General features: G+C 40.1%; 1 protein-coding gene across 2 annotated transcripts in view; it reads left to right on the plus strand.

The window, feature by feature from the left end:
• The window catches only part of SLC2A13 (solute carrier family 2 member 13), a 146,643-nt gene that overhangs the window by 51,741 nt on the left and 71,794 nt on the right, over positions 1-23,108 (plus strand). For both annotated transcript variants that reach the window (XM_021384623.1, XM_021384622.1), the window contains exon 4: positions 13,434-13,542. In XM_021384623.1, coding sequence (XP_021240298.1) covers positions 13,434-13,542 — 109 coding nt within the window. The remainder of the gene's footprint in view (positions 1-13,433; positions 13,543-23,108) is intronic.

The raw sequence follows: 23,108 nt of genomic DNA on the forward strand, positions 1-23,108 counted from the left end.
TTTCACTAGAGCGTTCTAGTCTGAATAGCAGTCACAAATTGATCCCTGAGGCTTTTTTTTGAAGTACAGACCTCCTGAAAGATGAGCTCTGAGCAGTGCTTGTTCTCTTATATCTTTTTGTTGGTTCTTATTTTCTTCATTTTCTTAACCTGTTTTTATTACTTCTTGAGATCTGCTATTGTCTTTTGATTTCCCTAATTCTTTTAATACCTTACGGGGATAGATGACGCTTGGTTTTTTTTCTATTATAACGCTATTTCAGTAGCAATGGCTAATGAATTGGTATCCACAAGGAATACTTAGGAAAAATTGAACAGAGACTCGCTGCTCGCAGCTGCAGGTTTTGCAGTACTTGAGGGAAATCAAGATTGAAATTTTGGCCATGTTTACTTTTGGTCTGTATCTGTCTTGTCAGCTTGCTTTAAATGAACTTTATTTTCCTTTATAGCCTGTTTTCTAAAGTTGTCACACCCAGAAAGATACGCCGTCCTGTGAGGTTGTCCTTGGACGAAAATGTCCTAAACTTTGCGTACATGATAGCAAGAAGCAGCGGTTGTCTCTGGGGTTAGGATGGCTATTTCATACTTTATGATGCTGTTATTCCACCAGGTGGCATTTTCAATAATTTTCATGAATGTAGTGCATTTGAGTGTGACACAGTGGTGCCTCTCAGCAGTATCCCACATGGAGCTTGTGTACTTTCCAAAGAATCCATTTGGATGCTTTGTACATTTGCTACATGTCACCACACTGGAATGAAAAACAAAGTTGAGCTGGTAAGGCCACAGCAGAAGCTTCCCTAGTAATTCTGAGAATCTCAAATATCAGTGGGAGTAGAAGACCCATAAGAAAGAAAGAAGGAAGTGCTTTCTTACTAGATCTGGAGTTGTGCAAGGCCTTAGACATGGTCCCACACTACATCCTTATCTCTAAGTTAGAAAAATATGGATTTGAAGTTTTGACTATTGGGTGGCTAAGGAATTGGTTGGATGGTCACAGCCAGAGGGTTGTGTCCAAGAGGATGGTGGTCAGTACTGGTGTCCCCCAGGGGTCCATTTTGGGTCCTGTGCTCTTCAACATCTTTATCCATGACCTAAACAGTGGGATTGAGTGCACCCTCAGCAAGTATGTGGACAATGCCAAGCTGTGTGGTGCAGTCGACACAGCAGAAGGAATGGACACTATCCAGAGGGAACTAAACAGCAGGCTTGAAAAGTGCACACACATGAACCTAATGAGGTTCAGCAAGGCCAAGTGTGCAAGGTCAAGGTAATCCCAGATGAGTACAGACTGGGAGAAAAACTCATTGAGAGTAGCCCTGAGGAGAAGGACTTGGGGGTCCTGATGGATGAAAAGCTGGACATGAGCCAGCAGTGTGCTCTTGCAGCCCAGGCGGCCAACTGTATCCTGAGCTGCATCAAAACAGAGGTGGCCAGCAGGGAGGTGGTTGTCCCCCCTCTGCTCTGCCCTCGTGAGGCCCCATCTGGAGTACTGTGTCCAGGTCTGGGACCCCCAGCACAAGAACGATGTGGAGCTGTTGGAGGGCGTCCAGAGGAGAACCTTGAAGATGATCAGTGGGCTGGAGGAGCTCTCCTATGAAGACAGGCTGAAGGAACTGGGCTTGTACAGCTTGGAGAAGAGACGACTCCAGGGAGACCTTGTTGCAGCCTTCCAGTACTTGACGGGAGCTTACAAGCAGGAGGGGGACTGACTTTTAGATGGATAGATGGTGAAAGGACAAGGGGGAATGCCTTTCAACTAAAAGAGGGGGGACTGAGGTTAGATGTTAGGAGGAAGTTCATTACTCAGAGGGTGGTGAGGCCCTGGCACAGCTGCCCAGAGAAACTGTGGGTGCCCCATCCCCGGAGGTGCTCAAGGTGGGGTTGGATGTGGCCCTGGGCAGCCTGAGCTGGTGGGTGGCAGCCAGCCCACTGCAGGGGGTTGGGGCTGGGTGGGCTGTAAAGTCCCTTCCAACCATTCTTTGATTTTATGATTCTGTGTAGTGTTGTAATGACACTGTTTTTTGTTTTGGTTTGTTTTTATTTGTTCTTTGAGTATGCACATCTGCATGTGTTTTCAGATGGAATTTACTTTTTTTTTTAATTTTTGAAACAGAATATGTCTAATGAATATAAGAAGGGTTCTTCTAAAACACATTCTTTGGGCTTTTTCTTGTGTTTTATATACAAAGCATGAAGTGCACTTTAAGGTACAGTTGAAATATTTGTAAAGTTAATTCTGAAAAGTCTTGCATTATTCACTTTACTTTTCCTCTGACTTCAAACCACCAACGTCATTGTTCTCAGGGAAAGCATGAACAAGGAAAAATTAAATAAACATTTGTTCTGCTCTTATTAACTGAAAAGTAGTTGTCATACTGTAATTCATTTGGTTTCTTTTTCTGCTCTTTGGTATCTACAAGTCTTTGAGGCTTTCCTTCCATCTGATACCGAATGTGAAAAGCCAAAGCTGTCACTCTATCAGTGACAGATTAATGAGTTTATTATCTCTTAAAATATTTATTTCCAAGCTTGTAAAATAAGGGGAGATGTTGGAGATCCAGATGGAAGAAATTACAGTCTGTGCAGTGTTTCCAGTTGGTCCTTGTGATGGGATGTCACTAGGGAGTCTATGTTACCAACACACTTGCATTGTAAAGTAAACACCTGGATTTTGGGAGGAACAAAATGCAAGTAGGGTGTGCTGCTAGGAGGGCTGTTAAGGGACCTGGCTTACAGTATGAAATCAGGTAATAAACTGAGCATGATGACTGGCTTCACAGAGCTTTGTGGAATGTTCAGTATCACCTTGTGCGGAGAAGGGGGCCCTTTAGTGTTTATTTTATATGCTGCTAGTCTGGAATGGTTACTTGAATGTTGATGTGACTTTCCTAGACGGAACTGTGTGTTTTTGCTGTTGTTGTGTCACATCAGCTGCTTTTGAGAGCTTCTCTGCGCCCAAAGCCTGGGAAGATGTGTGTCACGTAGGTGACATTTCTGATCATTGCTTTTGTCCACTGAGAGTAGGAAAGCCTCCCATTTCAAATCAATGCCATGGCAATGCCATCTATCAAGATGTGAACTGTAAAGCAAAATACTGCTCTTTTCCATCACAGGATTGAGTTGCTGTCCTTTACTGCAGAAGGTCAGAGTTTAAAATCAGAATTCCTGTATTGTAGCAGAGTGAGGTGGCATTGCCTTACCTTATTCTACGCTTAGGCTCATGGGTCGGCTTACAGACTGAACTATCTGGAAGAATCACCTTCTTGGGTAAGGGCAACATGTGCTGATCCCTGTGCTGGGATGCACGTGCGTTCACGCTCTGGGTCTGTTCTCTGACAAGCTGCTTCATCCAAGCTCCTTCTGTAGGGGCTGTTGCTATTTCTTGATAGGGGATAGTGGTGTTTCTTCAGAGGCCTCCTGGGCCCCTCAAAATGCCTATTGGGTGTGCCCTGATTTGTTTTCAGGAATGGGGAGAGCTCTGTTGCATTTCTGGGGCACAAGTAAGCATTTTCTCCTAAGCCCCTGCATCTACAGACAGCAGTAAATTGCTTTCGTTGAAACTACCTCTTTGAGAAGCTGTGTTGTTTTTTCTTTTGGTAAACTATAGCTAGAGTCACAACCCCAGCTTTCTGCTTTCCTTCTTCCTAGCTTCCTCCTGCCTTTTACTCAGCTTCTTTAAAAGCCTTAGGATTTTTTCTTAACGCTGCGAAGTTTGGTTTGACATCAGAAAGAATGGAAAAACATGCTTTCTTCCCCCACTAAGCACAAAGATCCTTTCCTGCAGGTTCCCCTTGTGACCAGCGCGCAGCTGGAGGGGATGGTAATGGACAGGTGTGGGTCTGGCCAAGGAGGTGGCATTGTTGAAAAGCAGAATTTCAGGAGCAATTTGTATGTGATGTGAAGGCTTGCATCTAAAAGTGTGAAATAAAAACCTGCTTAGTCAAGTTTCCATATCCCTTCTGACAGAGTTATTTTAAAATTCTAAATTCTCTTCCCTTTGGTTATCCTGAAAATCCAAGAGGCAAGCAGAGGGCTTAGGACACAACCATCTGTCAGAGTCTGCCTTTGCTGTGCTGCTGCACAACCACCACCACTCACATTTTCTATCACTACTTAGCTTGTGTAGTAAAAAGATGTACCGCCATACTGGAGGCAATAAAACTTTAGAATTCTGTTGTGAAAAACAAAAAAACAAAACAAAAAAAAACCAAAAAAAAAAAACCAAGAAAACCCACAATTTATTCTGGGAAGAAAACACCTGCTGTTTCTTGCCAAAAACTGTTCATGATAACAGACAAAGGGCTTGGGTTGACTCTCAGGTTTTAGGTTGACCTTGCAAAACTAGTAATGGGAGGGCAAGGAAAAAGGAAGAAGTCTCAAGCCCACAGGCAGCAGCGTAACGTATTTCATTGAGCTAGCATTACAAAATACTGAGTTAATTTTGTCCTATACTTCTTCTAAACTAATCTTGAATAAAACCTAACAGCTTATAGGTACAGCTTATATTGCTTTTTCCCTTGTTTTAAGCAGAACCACTCCAGTTGCTGTCAACTACTAAAAGATGCACTGACTGCATCTACACGTGCATTTTGGCTGTAAGAGCAGTGTAGCTCTGCAGTGAGTCTCCACTCATCTCCTGCCATCGCTCCACATAGTGTTTGTTCAGATCACTCAGAAGTGCTAGTGCCCATGGAATAAAGAAATGCCTTCAGCAGCAAGAAAACCAGATGTCTGCTCCAGGGATGTCCTCAACGTTCTTTGACCCTCATGGAGATGTGGAGGTTCAAAACAATGGCAGAGACTGCGAGTAGCTTCTAACAGCCCAGCTGTGGCAAAACTCTGCCTCAGGGACTGACTAAATCCAGTCTGACAGAAAACCTACCCATCACGTGTTGTGCACATTGAGAGACTTCAATATCAAACTGCTTCAGCCTGATGGCCCCCAGCTACTGTATTCCGTGGACTGCCCAGATGCTTATGGTCATGCTGCTTCTTAAACCATGTCTAATAGTTTTATGTTCTTTTCGTACTGTGCTGCCCAAAACTGCACCCAGTGCTCGAGATGAGCCTGCACCAGTGTGGCTACTTCTTAATTCTTCTAGACTTGGTCTAGAACTTTAGCAGACCCAAAATATTTGAATAGCATGTTCTAATTTTGTTTATGAGGGTGGACAGTGATAGGACAAAGGGGAATGGTTTTAAACTGAGTCAGGGGACATTTAGGTTAGATATTAGGAGGAAGTTTTTCACACAGAGGGTGGTCACGCACTGGAACAGGTTGCCCAAGGAGGCTGTGGATGCCCCGTCCCTGGAGGCATTCAAGGCCAGGCTGGATGTGGCTCTGGGCAGCCTGGTCTAGTGGTTGGCAACCCTGCACTCAGCAGGGGGATTGAGACTAGATGATCTTTGAGGTCCTTTTCAACCCAGGCCATTCTATGATTCTGTGATTCTGTTAGCACTTTTCATATGTAAGAAGTAGACTGTGTGGGTTTTCTCTATATTTTATATTTGTATTGATTTTACTGTATGTGTCCTGGTGTTGCTATTATTGCTAGCTCTGTTTCTGTTCTTGATCTTTCGTGTCCCTGAGAAAAATGAGCATTAACAAATGACATTGGGAAGAAGCTGAATGAAGCATGTTCCTGTGCGGCATCTTTAAGGACAGCTAGGATGTTCAGGAGACAAGTTGCGGTCACGGATGTTTAGATGCAGGGGCATCGCTTTGGGGAGTTGGCGCCTAGGAAAACCAAAAACCAAAGGAAGCTGAAGGGATTGTTTTTAGTAGATGGTTATGTCAGTCCTGTTGTAATAGCTTCACAGCTGTTTCCTCTTGAAATTACAGAATTACAGAATATCCGGAGTTGGAAGGGACCCACAAAGTGAAAGCCAGCGCTGTAAGCGCTAACTGTAACCTCACAGTGATCTCTTGACGTGCAGTAGCTTTCTTGGAGCCTTGTTCTTGTCTGTGAAAATTTTACTAGACGTTATTCTGTGATAAACTGTGTTTCCTTTACCATAGTGATGTACGACGATCTGGGCAGCAGAAGTGGTCATCCTGGAGCAGGTGATCCAGAGAGGGTGTGCAGCCTTCCTTGTGATGGGAACCTTGTAGGCGCAAGGTGCTCTGGCAAATCCTGATGCTCCCTTTCCTTTTTATTCTGAGAAAATAACACTTGTAGCATTTAGAATTGGTATTTTAACATATCTGTCACAAAAGACCTGTCTATATCTCTGGAAACTGAAGTGGCTCAGATCGCTGCAGATGTCTGAGAGATGTCCCTTCACTTAAATGTGTGCAGCTCTGATGGGCCTTTCTTTAATCCATTCTTAATAGACCTGTTTTACTTGTGTAAAACTTCTCAAATTAGGACCAGCTGTAAGTACAAGAAGCACAGTTTAAAAAGATGACATCTGTCTCAAGCTTAAATTTTCTACTTAACATTCTAAAACAAGTCAGTATGGGAGCAGAAGAGAAAACTGAGATGCATCACAAATGCCAGCTTTTATCTATCTTAGAAAATGAGAAAAAACCTGTTGGTGTTTTCTGAATGATGTTTATCATTGGTATATTAACCTTTACCTCAGCTGATGAGCTAATTTGCTGAGGGTCTAAAATCAGCGTAAGGATCTAGTTACTGAAATTCATGAGGAAATCTCAGAATTCCTGTATTCCTTTGAAAAATGGGCCTCAGGCTCCTAGATGATTTAATAAAATCTTTATGATCTTCCTTTCTATCTACAAGATCTGTGAGGTTTTATAGGAGCAATGAAAAGGTCTTTGTCCTACATATTCTTCTTGTAGTACATTAATAGAAACAGTTAATTTAGTACAATTTAGACTGATTATATATATATTTGATTTTTTTTTGAAGGGAAAACTGCGCCTGACATGGGAAGAGATATGAAGTATAATCTTAACACTCCACTGGGTTTTCAATAACTTTTTAAAGAACCACTCTTTAAATACTTTGTATGTATAAGGAAACTCCATATAAACATGGCGTTTAGGCAACGCCGTTCTATCTTTGTTATGCTGAAAATGATCAGAGGGGTTTCCATTCAGTATAAGCTAAGCAGCTTTCAGATTTCATGTAATTCATAGTACGTGAGGGACTTTGAACTGTTATGTAATATTAATTTTATTTTTCCTAAAACCAGAGTCTTGATGTGACAAGCTGCCTTTTGCCTGCTGTTCCATGTAACGTTACAGTGTTTTTTATATTGTGTGTACCTTTGCTCAATGATTCAGTTGTGGCTGATGATACAGGACATCTGCATGTAAGGTTTCAAATTTACTTTTAAAAATGACCTAATGAAAGCCAGACCCATAGTGTGTTCTCCTGTTAATCAACAGGCAAAAAATATTGCAGCTCTACAAACAATTTCACATAAGTACAGCTACTTTCTGGCCATCTCACTGGCCTTAGCAAGAATTACTCTTGAGACACTCTCTGAAGTTTGTGCAGGGACAATTTCTTGTTAATTCCTGGAAATCAATGAGACTTTTCTGTGAAGATACATTAAGAACATTCTGTGCACCGTGCTGGATGCAGTTTGTTGCTACCCCTGACAGCATTTATGAAACAAATGAGAAGAGGTTCCTAATCTGATTCTCCATAGACTTTCTTCTTTGTGCAAGCAGAAGTGAACTGCTTCCATCCTGCATTTGCATAGACGATGGTGATTATATCAGATACAAGATAGCCAAGAATCATACTTTATTGTGAAGTACTTTATTATGTCTGAAATTCCAGAGTGGCTCTCACACACAAATTCACGGAGGCTGTATGTGAATCCTCCAGAAATTGGAGGATTTGAAAACTGTCATTACCATCAGCTTTTCATAATCTTCAGTTTTCATGATAAAAACACTTCTTAAGAGCATAGCCCAGAAGATTGCTGTTCTGTATGTTTTTAATTGCAATTTTTTACTAGTTCAGTCAGTGACAGTGCTTAGGCAGGTGGTTGGATTGGGTTTGCTACTCCACTGAGATGTAATACACAGAAGGAAAAAAGGGTGCTAATTTTTTTTTAAATGAACAACTTGTGCTAATGTTTAAAAATTTAAAAATTTAAATTTTTCTCTTTTTCAGTCTGAATTGAAAAAGAGAAAAAACAAATTACAGCAGTTTTTCAGGCCCCATGGGTCGTCTAAACTAAATATTAATAAAGTAAACAAAGGAGTGAGCGTACAACAGATTGTAGCCAAAAGTTCCCACTGAGACTTTCATTGAGCTCCATTTTTTTTACTCTAATTCTAATAAATTTCCATTTTTCCCTGTTTACACTTTTAAATGCACCAGCTTGTGACAGGAACAGGGATAGTTCATTTGGAAACAAGGGTAGAGGCTAAGGCAAAAACAAATTCTAAGCTAACATCTTGGCAGAAAAACGTACAGAAGGTGTAAGGCTTGAAGTGCTCTCTTCGGGAAACAGAATGCAATATCTATATGAGTGCTAACATGGTAACAGCTGGAAAGATCAGCTCAAGAGTAGGTTACTGATTAGGTTGGAAGGAACTCTGAGTCATCAGCTTTTTTGATGCTCTTTTCAGTAAAAAAAAAATAAATAATTCTTGAAATTTCCCTGACTACAGTTTCCTTTTAAGTGTCATTCCTCACCTTAAAAGAAAAAAAAAAAGCTTTCAGGTTCCAAACTGATTAATGCTCTGCAGTGCGATTAGTTAGGTGATGAGGAGGGTTAAAAGGAATGGTTGTTTGCTTGAAACCACGCTGCAGGCTGTGGGTATGCCAAAGTCAGCCTTAGCACCTCCTGCTTTGTTTCCAAGGCAGTTACTGTGCCAGGGGAAAGCACAACAAGATCCTCATTTTCCTCTGTCTCAAAGATTCAGGCAAACCTCCCCAGCTCGTTGCCCTGCTCAGGTTTTGGCAGGCCAGCTTCTCGGTCATTGTGTCCCTTCAGTCATCGTGGCTGCTTCTCCCAGTGGCATCATGTGAATTGCCTCTGGTCTCTGTATCCTGCTTTGCCGTGGCTTCTCTGATTTGAAAGGAGTTCATTACCATGGTTTCTCTCTTCTGTACAAAACATGTCATACAGAGCCAAAGCACACTCCTCTTTTTTTTGTTTTGTTTCCCCACACGCCACTGCTTGTCCTGTTCAAAGGCATTCTTAACTGCTGCTTTCTTTGTGCAAGTACTCGATCATATGGATTTTCCATCACCAAACCTCTGAATCAAAGAACGTGGTACCAAGGGAAAGATGGTGGCTTTTTTTCTTTTTATAGACAGAAGAAAATTGTTTTGTTTTCACGATTCCCAGACGACCACCCCTACTTTCTTGTCAAAACAACATGAGAAAAAAAATCTTTATTCTGAATGATTCTGTATGGATTAAAAAGATCATTTCAAGGGGCTGTTCATTTGAAATCTGTACTTCCTGAGAAAACAAAAAACCTCTTTCTGTTTGAGTAGGCATGGAAAAACTCTTTACATTCCCTTAAATCTCTGGAACTGAAAAGACTGTGTCTAAGCTATTGTATTGTATTTTTATTGTATTGTATTTGCTCTGTCCCTGGAGGTGTTCAAGACTAGGACTGAGGAGGCCCTGGGCAGCCTGGTCTAGTCTCAGGTCTGGATGTTGGTGGCCCTGCCTGTGGCAGGGGGGTTGGAACTTGATGATCCTTGGGGTCGCTTCCAACCCAAGCCATCCTATGATTCTACAATCTATGATTCTGTTAGAGCAAGTTGTCTTGCTAGACTGTTGGATGTATTTGCTGTAGAATACCAAAAAAAGGCTCAGACTGAGATATTAGGCAAGCTGACAATCTTTTCTCTTCTTGTTTGATGGGTGACTGACATTAAAAAAAAAAAGAAAGAAAAAGGCTCAAGCAACCATTTGAGATGTCTCAAAGAAACAGAGAACTCAGTGAGGTGAGGAGCTTCCCCTAATGCTTCAAATTATTCTTCTGGTGTTAGTGGAAACATCATAAAAATGTGGGGGAGAGCTTGGTACATAGGTGTAATGGGTTTGTGTTTGTTCAGGATAAATGCTACAGTTCTGAGATCAAAACTACTTCTGGTATTTTTTTTTATTTTGTAAATCTTTCAAAAAGAAAAAATAATGAAGTTGACACTTTCAGAAAATAATAAATGTAAGACTGGGGGAGAAAATGCTTGTTTTAGAATATCACTCCTGTGCAGAAAGCCACAGCTAGCGCATATATAGATGTGGTCACTTTCCCCAGATGCTGCAGAGGATGCTGGACTGGAAGCTGCCTTTCTATAATGGAAGGCCAAATGAGAGGAGTGGTTCCTATGCCTGCCTTCTGCTCTCCAGATTACCAGCCTGACATCCTTCCTTGTCCCACTTGTGCCAGTAGCGCAGTTCTCTGAAGCAATGTCTGGGTGGAAGAGAAGGCAATGACTAGCATTAGGATAAGAACTGCTATGAAAAGCTAATCTGTAGGGTGAGCTGAAGTGATGCTATACTGATGAGTAACTTCTTGCTTGGTAAGCTTGCTTTTTCAGTAACACTCTTCTACAGCAAGAACACAAAATGTGGCAGCAACCCTATGCAGTCTTAAGCTGTTGCCACAAGCTGTCACCTTGATTACTTGACAAAAAGGTATTTAAACCTGTAAATGGCCTTGGCACAGCCCATTTGTTGTTCTCTTTTTTTTGAACACAAAGCCGAACTCCCAAATCTCAATGTTTTTTCCCTTTTTCTTATGAGAATGAACGTCTGGTTAGGTATAACATTTAGACAAAGCTCAGAAAAAGCCAATTAAACACAGCAATCCTTTGTGCAATGTCACCTTCTACAACAGCAGTATCCTTATTTTCCCATTGCTCTTTATTGCTGCCATTTTGCACTTTGGCTAGAACCCACTTTGGCTGCCCTTTACTAAAGTGTATTATGAACCCTGGTAAACATACGCATTAAGGAAATTTTCTTCAGATAAAGTAATTATCTGAAGCCGCAGCACAAAAAAATTCGAGCAAATCTACTCATTAAATTGATGATGACGTTAGTAGGTCTCATCCTTTTGACTTCATTTTTATTCATGGCTAGAAGAAGAAAAACAAACATCTCAGTGATATCTCAAGTTCAAGTGCAGGAATGAGAAAACAAGAGCAGGAAGGGAGAAGGATCATGAAAAAAAACCACTGACTTTTAGAGTCAAACTTCTATTTTTACCACTGTAAAATTTGCCAAGTGTTAAATTTTATTTTTTGTGACGCATCTTTGGCATCATCTATTTCCCTTGATTTTGTTGCTTTGTGCTATTTTAATCTATAGTAATAAATAAGAGGAAATAGCAGTTATCGGAAACTACTGAACTACAGTTTTAGTTTCCAGAAGATGTATTTTCAGTATAAAAATGTGTTTAATTCTTTTTTCATCCATTAGTTTAGAACCATTCTCTGCTGTGGACAACTATGATTTATTTGCCTACAGTTACTTAGTTTTAAGATGATTGTAGTGTATGAGCACAACAAAAAATGGGTAGCAGGATTGAAGATAGGGAAAGGCAAAAATAGGATAAGGCTAGATAATTTTAAGGAAAAGCATAAAGCTGTTTCTGTTTATAAAAAACAGACATTGTCAAAAGTTGTTTGGGTTTTTAACTGAATTTATAAAGCTCCTTTAATACAGAGATAATGATTTCTCTTATGTCTTTCAGTCAGTTTATTGGTTTATAAACCTGAAGGCTGTGAATTTTATGAAAGAAAATCCTTTAATTTTGTGTATACCTATTCGTTTATGCCATTGCTATGATACAGATTTGTAGTGAAACTTTTAAGTCTCTGATATAAACCAGTATGATCATGATGCAGTTAGTCAGAAATATGAAAAAAATACAAGTGCTTACTGAATTTAGCTGCCTGGAAAGGTCTAGGCAGACTTTAATGTGTGGCCTTGGACTTTCTGCAGGGACACACTGCAGGCACACAATCCGATTTTTGCAATTAAGTTTTGCTGAGAGTTCATGGCTCCCTCTGAGTTGCAAGCCATTGTCTGGGAACAGCTGCTTTAATTTCGAGCTATTCATTTTAATGTCTTCTTTTCAATTGTTTTGTACGATGCCTTACTGTGAATAGGGTTTTATGTAACTTCCAGCAAATATCAGATGGATCAGGAATTGTTAAAATCCTTGCATTAGTTCCTTATGGAACTTCTGCCTCCTTTCCTGCTACAATGAGCATTGTTGTTGATTCAAAATTCAAGACTTGAGCTTGATTAAGAACTCTGTAGGAAGTTGATGGGGAATATGATATCTCACAGGCATTCAGCAGTGTGGGTTCCTGAAGGATACTGCAGAATCTGTTGTGGAAAAAGTCTTTTAAGCCCGAAGCCTTCCTGCTTAGGTGGGGTGCAGAGCACGAAGACTTGAGGGCTGTTGTTTGTGAATTAAGTTTGAGATAGTAGCATTTTCCATTTGACTTGGAGCCGAGAAGTCTGTGAGTGTTTTGGAGCTGAGGGAGGTTCCCAGCTAGCACTAATACTGGTTCTTCTTGTCCCTCTGCCGAGGAAATGTCCCTTGGGCTACTGAGCCCTTTGGTGTAGTTGTCTGCCTTGTAGTGCCACACGTCTTGCTTGAGAATACCTTACCTTGACTTTGGTTCTGTTTATCAGTGACTGACTTAGAGATGTGTTGAAGGTCATGTTGTGGCTGTGTGGCAGGATAGGTATGGCTGCGTCCTGTCTGCATGCAATGTTACTTGGACCCCAACTGGAAAAAATGTACTAGATTCAGCTGTTAATTGACAAAGAAGCAAAGTTAAGTGGTGACAAAAATCCCCTTTTTTTTTTAAATGAAAATAACTCTTCCTCTAGCAAGTACAACTATTTTTCAGTGAGGAAAACTCTACCTAAGACAGTTAGCTGGGTCTGCTGTTGAAACCATTCACAGAAAGTCAGCTCCTCAAGAGTCAAAACTATGTATATAAATTGTTCTTCACTAACAGACCTGTCCAGGTTTTGGTTTTGAATCGGTGCATGTAATACTTTCTGTATGTTGAGGGAGGACTTTGATGAAAACATGAAACCATAACCATAAAATACAGATCCTTATCGCCTCCAGTTATGACTTCTGAAGTAACCTTTCGAAAACATTGGGAGCTTTGCGAAAAGAAACAGAAACGATATTTTGTGATAACTGCGTGTACCTTCAGTTTCAGCAGATGTGCAATCTGTTAGTATGGTGTAGGGGAACTGTACATCTGCCATCCATTGCACTGTGCACTGTGTCCAAAAATTGTTTCATGTTTTTGTCTGGTGCTTCATGAAAATCATACATGCAGTACAGTATGCAAAATCAGAACTGAACTGATCAAGTGGTTCAAAACTGATTGAAATAACTCAAGCTTGTCTGAAACTAAGGTGCAAGACCTGTTGTGCCTGGGAACATTGTCTTGATAGAGATCACTTAAGAACTGTTACGTATTTTTTTGTTTGTTTTTTTTTAAGCTGGACCTGTGATCTGCAGAATGCTAACATACCCTCCAACTCGAAGAGCCTTAATTGTGGGTTGTGGTCTGCAGATGTTTCAACAACTGTCAGGGATTAACACCGTCATGTATGTATCTGCTGCTTGCTTCTCTTTTAAAATTATTGAAAAAAAGAGAATTGGACCAATAGCAGTTGTAGATGGCCTTCTGGACAAAATTTGAAATATGAAAACTTGAGTGTGAGAGCTCTAATGCTGGTTTTAAATCTGAATATTGACATATTTGGCATCTCAGAAAAATGGTGCAAGATGTTAGGATAAGGATAAACATTTATATAAAGATGACATTGCAAACCACTCTGAGTGAGACATTGTTATATGTTAGGGTTTACAATCCAAGCTATGAAAGCATAGATGAGAAGGTACTCATGGCTTGAATTTGTGTGCAAATAAATCAAAATACTGTGGGTATGAGGCTGTTGACCACGTAAACAGGATTGAAAATCACTATGAAGTGCTAAAGAAGGTAAGATGCTGAGGGAAGAAGCATTTGTCTTATTATATGTTCTATTACGTGTACAAAGACTCAGCAAATGTAGAGGTGAAGAAGAATATATTCGGTTTTCTGAAAAGCTGTCAGCTCATGTGAGGAGTAACTCTTGACAAATGTGCAATGCGCAAGACCTACTTTAAGATGAAATTACTGCTGAGCTTCCCTTCAAGAGTAACCATAACAATCATGATTTCTCTGTTATTTAAGAGGAAGTCTAAAATACATTGCAGTAACATTTTTCGGAGAGACTACATCTGAACCAGGAAGCTGGTTAGGAAATAGTTAAAAGGAACAGCTAAAATAATAAAGCTTTTAGTGTATTGAGAGCTACCATATTAAATATTAAATATCTACCATCTATTATAAGGGGAAAAAAAAAACAACAAACAGTATTGTTAAACTGCAAAGGAGGGAAGTCCAAAATAGACTTTATAAAGAGTGACATTATAAAGCGGAAATTGTAACCCAAGGTGGAAAAGAAGAGAATGCATAACTGCTAAGTTATCTGTGAAAATCAGAAGACAGGCACAGAAGGAGCTCTGAAGAAATCTCAGGCACAGCAGAGGCAAGCGACCTGGGGTCTTTAGGCTCAGTATGGGTCAAGGCGTGAGAACAGTAGCAGGAGATAAATCCGTAGCAGCAAACCTTAAGACCCTTGTTGCATCTGTGTTGTTTATGGAGGATATATGAAAATTCCTACACTAGAGCTTACTTAAGATGTCTCACATGGTCTGTTTCAAATTGTAGTATTAGGGGAAGAAATTTTAGAACAAGCAGATTAAAATGAATAACAAATTGTGTGGATCTAATCAAGGTGCATCAACAGGTCTGGACTATTTCAAATGCGTAATAACAGAATTTGGAAAGGTAGCTTGCTCTGTCCAGCCCAGAAAATTTTATTTCTCTCCATACCGAAATGAAAACTGTTATAGAATCAAAGGAGAAGATGTATGTTTATGAATATGAAAAACGTATACACAGGGAAAGTAAGATAATGAAAAAGAGCCAACGTGGTTGTTGGGTGCAGACTATAGCTTGCAGCTCTGTTGGGTAGGAGAGTTGGTGGGCATGTAAGGACTGTGCCATACGATCCAACCACACTCGTCCATGTCAGCCAGAGTTTCTTCAAGACATCGCATGGTCACAAAAGTAAGAAAATAATCCTCCTGGGTTAATAACTTTTTAAGGAGAATCAAAGGATAAGAAGAAAATATCACAGTGGAGGAAAGTCCCACGTAGAATCCTACAGGAATCTATGTGGAGATCTTTTCTGTTTGGCATTTTTGACTTTATGAAGGAGGCTAAACAGCAAAAATCCAGCTTGTACTCATACACTGTTCAGAAGATTAATATCCCCAAATCTGTGAAAATGAACTGTTTTGGGAGAATAACACAAAATAACAAGTGAAGTGGCAGAAGTGTTAATTTTACAATATTGTGCAGTAATGCTTGCCAGCGGGAATTATCTAGAGATCTTGAAACTGAATAGAATTCAATATAAACACAACATTGATATCCACGATCAGTCTGGAACAGTACAAACAGCTGTAGATGTCCTTTTTAAAATATGGATAAACCAAGTTGTATATGGGGTTGTATATGGATACCTGTATTTGAACAGGATAGTTAGAGCTCTGCAGCTGGGAAAAGAAATAAGTTGAGAAGAAATGCATTATCCATAAAATTACTAATGCTGTGCAGAAGTTGGGGAAGTTATGATTGTTAATTAATTCTTATATCAGTTTTGTTGACTCCTGGTTCTTACCTAACAGTAGGTTTAAAATAAACACAAGGAAACATTTTTTCATGCAATGCATAGTTACAGTGGACCTCATTGCCACGGGATGTTAGATGTTTGCCCAGGGAGGTGGTTGAGTCACCATCCCTGGAGGTGTTCAAGAAACATTTAGATATAGTGTTGAGAGACATGGTTTAGTGGGGTTATTGGTGGTAGGTGGATGGTTGGACTGGATGATCTTGTAGGTCTTTTCCAACCTAGCTAATTCTATGGTTCTATGTTACGGATGCCAAAAGTAGAAATAAGTCTAGAAGTTAATTAGGGAACTTGATATAATAAAAATTATTGAAGTATTAGTATAGTTGATATGGATGCAACCTCTGGCCAAGGACAGTCATTCTCTCATGTTGGTTCTTGCTACTTTGGGGATGTTTTCCTAGGCGAGTTCCAAAACCTGACAGTTCACAAGGTTTGTGACTCTGCTAGGTTGACTCTGCTTATTTTAACCTTCATATGTTTTAAAATCTCAAACTACTTTCTCTGTAGGAGGTTTTACAAATAGTTTGGAATTGCCCTAATTTGCTTTTGGATGTGTAGGTGGACAGAATTACAATAAAACATTTCTGAATCCTGACTTTAAAAGAAGAAAATGCCTATAATAAACACGTGAAGGCACTGTTGTTAAAGGCCTGACTTGTAAACCATTTGCAATATTGAATATTTTTTAATAATCTTGTATAAGAACATTTTTATTTATCAAGTATGCAAGATAAACATTTTCCTATCAAAGGATATTTTTCAAATGCAAGTAAGCAGCTGTCTGTTGATGGTTTGCTTGCATAGAACCTGATGATTGCTTTTAATGCAGTAATTAAATGGTACCTTGTGGAACTGTCAGATTGTATTAACTCTCTAAAGAGTATTTTGCTCTCCATAACATTTGGTTCTGTCATTCTGGGGCTGCTGTTTTGTAGCAGCAGGAAAATGGAGGTTGTAGGATTGTGTGGGTTTTGCTGGTTTAGCAAACTCAGTTACCAAAACCCATTGTTCACAAAAAATGTTGTGATGGTTGTTCACTCTAAACTATTGGTGCTGCTGAGTGTCCTCCTTTGTTACTATCCCTCTTTATATGCTGCAGGAGAAGGATCTTATCACCCTGACTTGTTGTTGCCTGCCTTTCCCTCGTAGAGGATTGAGCAGCCTCCAGTTTGCCCCTTTCTCTTTACGTATTTCCACGGCGCTCTTCTGCACTGTGACCACTGAACCTGGCGGCCTGCATGATGGGCCCCAGCTTGTTCTAATCTTTTAACTTGGGACTTTCCATTGCTTCTGATGCAAAAAAAAATTGTTAAATCTTGTATTTTAGTGTAAGAAAGTAATTAGCAATTGTCAGAGGAGTGAGTTTGTGTGGACCTGAAAAACTATTAAATAAGTGAATAATAGTAATAGTGATAAAATAAAAATTACAAAGCAGGAAAATCAAATGAAAATACAAGGAAGAAAGTAGTTGTATAATAATTAAAAAGTATGGATGTTAGAAGCAGGGAATTGTGTAGAGGAGTTTTGCAGAGGCCAAAAAATCATCATCAAGTGTCTCCAGGAGAAGAAGAGATCGTAAAAAGCAGGAAATAAACCCTAAAGCTCAGGGAGACAACAAAAATCTAGACCTTCAATGTTTAAGGGTTCAGAAATCTCTTACCGAATTTCTAACTAGAAAACATTCATCAGTTGTGAATCCAGTGACTAACAAAGTCCATATATAGTTGGATTTCTCTTGAGAATGGTGAAAGAAAGAACTCAAAGAACATTGGTAAGAATTCTTGAGGACTGTGCTCTTGCCATGCTGTTGTGCAATAAGCTGATGTAGTTTCATATTGTGTCAGCCATGTATGTGCATAACATCCAACCGTGGGGAACCAGGAACTGCAGTCCTGAACAAGATGTTACTGAAATGGTGAGAACAGCGTGCAGAGCAACCTCTGCATTGAGGAGGTGGATCTAAAAAAGACGCAAAATGTAAAAATAGGCTAAGGAGCGTGTGACTCTCATGGGAACAAATGCTAGCATGATCGATGTAGTCATTTAAAGAATGAAGCTCAGTGACCTATTACTTTGATTCCTTTTTTTCCCCTAAGAACAAGAATACCACTGCTGGAGGTGGTGCCCAATGTAGAAAAAAATGTTTCCTATTTGTCAAAGCTTTTGCCAGCTTAACTGACCTGTAAAAGGTACAGTCAGACAATTTTAGGCAACCATCTCTAACGCGGCTGCAAGCAGATCTGAAATGGTTTAACTTTCCAGTTTCTTGTCATTCTGGTATTTTCTCTTCTAGAAAACAGAACCTCACTCTTTCAAGCCTAGTTTAACAAATCTGTCTGACAAGATACTGAGAAAGGCCCTGGGAAGGAAGTTGTATTCCAGAATACAACTGAATATGGCTGGAGCACCTCTCCTACGAGGAAAGGTTGAGGGAGCTGGGCTTGTTTAGTTTGGAGAAGAGAAGGCTCCGGGGAGACCTCATTGTGGCCTTCCAATACTTGAAGGGAGCATATAAACAGGAGGGGAAATTATTGTTCATGCGGGTGGATAGCGATAGGACAAGGGGGAATGGTTTTAAACTGAGATGGGGAGATTTAGGTTAGATATTAGGAGGAAGTTTTTCACACAGAGGGTGGTGACACACTGGAACAGGTTGCCCAAGGAGGTTGTGGATGCCCTGTCCCTGGAGGCATTCAAGGCCAGGCTGGATGTGGCTCTGGGCAGCCTGGTCTAGTGGTTGGCAACCCTGCTCTCACTAGAGGGGTTGAGACTAGATGATCTTTGAGATCCTTTTCAACCCCGGCCATTCTATGATTCTAATAGTAAGTGCTACAAGTTAGCTATCTAATAATAACATGCCTGAGAAGTGTGTTGAAACAGAGTTATACAGGTACGTTCTAGCCCACAGTGACTATTCTTAAAACATGGGAGAAGAAAACCATTTTATGGCAAAACTATAAGCTCAATTTTCCCAGTTCCTTCTTTTAATAATAATAACAGTGAAAGGCAGAAAATAATTTTTGGGAGTAGGAAGAAGACAAGGCTTGAAGGATTTAGCTATTTCAGATTATCTGGTGAAAAACTTCAGTAGAGGAGACAGAAGCAGAGACTTCAGTCAGTGTTTTAGCTGTATTCTCAATTCTTAGCAAGACTGGCTTCTGAAAACATTCCTGATACTATGCAGCTTTACTGCACTCGAAAGAAAAAAAAAATCATGGGCAAGAAAGCTTTTGGAAAAATCTCCAGTTCCCTTGAATACTAAGCAGCAATTTCGCCATAATTGGAGGCAGCTCAGTATTGTCTTGTCAGAACTTCATGAAGGTATTGTCGCGTGTACTGGCATTCTTGGGACCAGCTGATGTGCCTTCACATAGAATGTGCCCCAGAGACCAGATGTCTGAGGTAAGAGACAGCTGTAACATCTTGATTATCTCTGTTCTCACAAAACTTTAAGAAAAGTGGACTTCATAAAAGCGAGACAAAATATTGTGTTCTGCAGCTGAAACAGTAAGCTTAATGTGATGTTAATTTAGTCATTGGCTATTATCTTTTCACATTGTGCTAGAAAAGCTTTCTGTAGCGCAAATGTGGTGTAATGTATCAACAAGGAGCACTTAAGGCCTTCAGCATTTTTGTTAACATTTAGGCTCCTATTTTTGCTTGCATGTATGATCTGTTTTTCCTAGTTAATAAAATGTCCTTTTGTTGTTAAGATTTCCTTGCATCTCCTAAAAGTTAAGTGAATCCACATGTAAAATATATTAATGTCTAGGTTTGGTCCACAGATGCGTTTGAACTTTACCAGTCTTGGGTTTTTAATCTGTGCAAGTGGCAAGTGAACAAAAGAAAAGAAAAAGATGATAAAAACAAGCATCTTTTTCCAGCTGGCAAGAAATAGGAAGTGGAAGAAATTACTATATGGAGAAGGAGAAAGACTCAAAGCAATGAGAGACGAGAAAAAACTGTAGAAAAGAAAGAACAAGACAAAAGAGGACAAGAGGAGGTTGTACAACAAATGGAAATTGAAGGTTTGAAGATAAGTTAAGAATACTAAAAACAATTAATGGGAGAAGTGAATGAATACCATACTGAATGTAAATGAGAGAAAGAAAGAGAAAAGGAATGAGGCTGGCAAGAAGCCAGGATACTTCTGAAGTGTAATGGATGCTAGAGAGTAATTTAATAATATCAAAGAATATTTCCCGACAGGTTTAATAGCTGGGTCTGTTGTGCAGCAATTACAGAGCTCCAGCCTGTGAGGAGCTGTAAACTTTGGCTCCTGCAGCTGCTGAGCACCAGGCAGTATTCACCTGTCCCCAGCAGTGCAGCTGCCCCAGGAGAGCAACGTGTGATTTAACCCTCAGGGACTGGGAAAGTCAAGATAGAGAAATTCCACTTTGAATTCCAGTTCATAAGCTTCTTTTTAAAACAAAATACAGAGTAGGTGGCTTAGAACAGTGGCTACAGATAAACCCTTGGTATTTGGCTTGAAGATCAGTAAAAAGTGTCTCATTAGATGTTATTTATTCAGGATTTTGTGAACTACAATAGAAGTAGTAACAACCTTTTCTCCTCTGGCTTCAGCAGCCATAGAGAGTTTCAGAATTTAAAAATGAATTTATTAATAAATTATGCCAGATTTAAAATCAGTAAACTGGTCGTTGAAATGAGACTTTACTAGACCACTGACTGTTGGTTTGCATATTGGAAACCAGTTGTTGACATCTGTAAACAGAGGTTGTACAGGAAAAAAGTAACAGCAGGTCACATTTTTTTACTGAGGGACATGATTTAGTGGGAAATATTGGTGATAGTGGACAGTTGGACTGGATGATCTTAGAGGTCTTTTCCAACCTTGGTGATTCTATGATTTTTCTTGTGGTTTGTAACTAAGCCTTGATTTTAGGTTGTATTAACTTCTTATTGGTTGTGCATTAAAAAAAAAAAAAGTAAAATGCCCAAAGCTTTCACAATGTTAAAATTACATCCAAGTTGAAGGGCATGTATTAAAGAATGAAGTATCTTTTATTGTGGTCTCCATTTAGATATAAATTGAGTGACAGTAATTTCCAAGCAGATTGTCATGTCACCTTCATTTTTGCATAACCAGTAACTTCTCTACTCAGTTGTTTTTTAATACTCTGAGACCCAGCAGTGCTTTAAATCTGACTGAAGTGGGGGACACTTACATTAATGTTTTTAAAATACAGCTTTTGTAATGTTGTCAAGGCACTTTTGAGAAGTTTTGGCAGTTGACAAGCTTAATTGTCTCTAAAGCATTAAGCTGCTACTTGCTTTGGTTTTTACCCTTCAATATTATTTGTGGAGAAAATGTCTCATTCATATCCTCATATCTTAAATTTTGCATTTTCCCCTTAGGGTTTAGAGAGTGTTTAATAAAACCAAAAGAAAGCATATGTTGCAGGCCAGCTTGCTTTTGAGTTAATAATACTTTAAATATTTTATTGAGTTTTAATAAATACTTGCAATAACAGGTTTTTTTTTTGAGGATTGACCTTCATTTTATCACATTATCCTTTCTTCATATTGAAAGATGCTTTATATATAACTGCATGCAAACTCAATGTAAAAAACTTCAGTGGAGAAAAGATATGCATATTCAGAAAATGACTGTCATAGTATATAGCTGCTTCCCAGATTGTGTAATTTTTTTTCTGAAAAATAGTCAAACAGAAGTCTAGTCTAACACTTCAGGGAAGATGACTGTCCTGTTATACTAAATGCCTCTGCTATACATGCTATACAGAAACCATGTAATTAATTTAGAACAGGTCTTCAGAGGAAAAAAATAAGCTAATACCTACATTTCATACCGCTCAGTGTAAAATCTTTTAAATGAGAGTTTATGGAAGCTGCCTATACCAGTTTCATAGCACTTGAAGGAAAATGAAACCCTAACTCTGGTATTTTGAAAGGTTTGCACGTATAGCAACCATTTTACACAGAATCACAGTGGTTGGGAGGGACCTCTAGAGATCAAGTCCAGCCCCATGGTAAAGCAGGTTCCCTACAGCAGATCACAGAGGAAGGTGTCGAGACGGGTCTTGAATGTCTTCGGATAAGGAGACTCCACAACCTCTCCGGGCAACCTGTTCCAGTGCTCCATCACCCTTACCTTAAAGAAGTTCTTCTGCGTGTTTGTATGGAACTTCCTATATTCAAGTTTTAGACCATTGCTCCTTGTTCTACTGTTGCTCATCACTGAAGAGTCCACTGCCATTGATTTGACTCCTGAACTTTATTTATTTATAAACAGTTATACAATCCCCTTGCAGCCTTCTCTTCTACAGGCTGAACAGTCCTAGGTCACTCAGAATTTCCTCTTACAGAAGTTGCTCCAGGCTCTTAATCGTCTTTGTCACCCTCTGCTGGACTCCTTCTAGATCACTGCCTTTTTTGAACTGGAGCCCAGAGCTGGACACAGCACTCCAGATGTGGCTTTACCAGGGCAGAGTCGAGGGGGAGGATCACCTCCATGATCTGCTGGCCACGCTCTTTTTAATGCACCCCAGGGTATCATTGGCCTTCCTGGCCACAAGGGCACACTGCTGGCTCACGGCCAGCCTGTTGTCCACCAGGAAGCCCAGGTCCTTCTCTGCAAAGCGCCTCTCCAGCAGGTCAGCCCCAAACCTGTACTGATGCATGTGGCTATTCCTCCTCAGGTGCAGAACTCTACACTTGCTCTTGTTGAACCTCATCAGGTTCCTCTCTAATCAACTCTCCAGTCTGTCCAGGTCTTACTGAATGGCAGTCAGTAAGCAGCCTTCTGGTGAGTCAGCCACTCATCCTAGCTTAGTATCGTCAGCAAACTTGCTGAGGGTGGACTCTATCCCTTCATCTAGGTTATTGATGAAGATGTTGAACAAGACTGGACTCAGCACTAAACCCTGCTAGTTACAGGCCTCCAACTAGACTCTGTGCTGCTGATAACAACTCTCTGAGCTCTGCCAGTCAGCCAGTTTTTAATCCACATCACCATCCATTCATCTATCCCATACTTTTTAAACTTCATTAGGAGGATGTTGTGGGAGACAGTGTCAGTCACCTTGCTGAAGTCAAGGTACACAACATGCACTGCTCTTCTTAAATCTACCCAGCCAGTGATGACATCACAGAAGGCTACCAGGTTGGTTGAGCGTGATTTCCCCCTGGTGAATCCTTGCTGACTGCTCCTGATAGTCTTATTCTCTTCCAGTTGCTTGGAGATGGTATCCAGAACAAGCTGGTCCATGACCTTTCTGGGGCAGAGGTGAGGCTGACTGGCCTGTAGTTTCCCAGCTTCTCCTCCTTGCCCTTTTTGAAGACTTGTGTGACACTGGCTATCATCCGGTCTTTAGGGACCTC

The sequence above is a fragment of the Numida meleagris genome, chromosome 1, assembly GCF_002078875.1.
Source record: "Numida meleagris isolate 19003 breed g44 Domestic line chromosome 1, NumMel1.0, whole genome shotgun sequence".
Lineage (NCBI taxonomy): Eukaryota > Metazoa > Chordata > Aves > Galliformes > Numididae > Numida > Numida meleagris.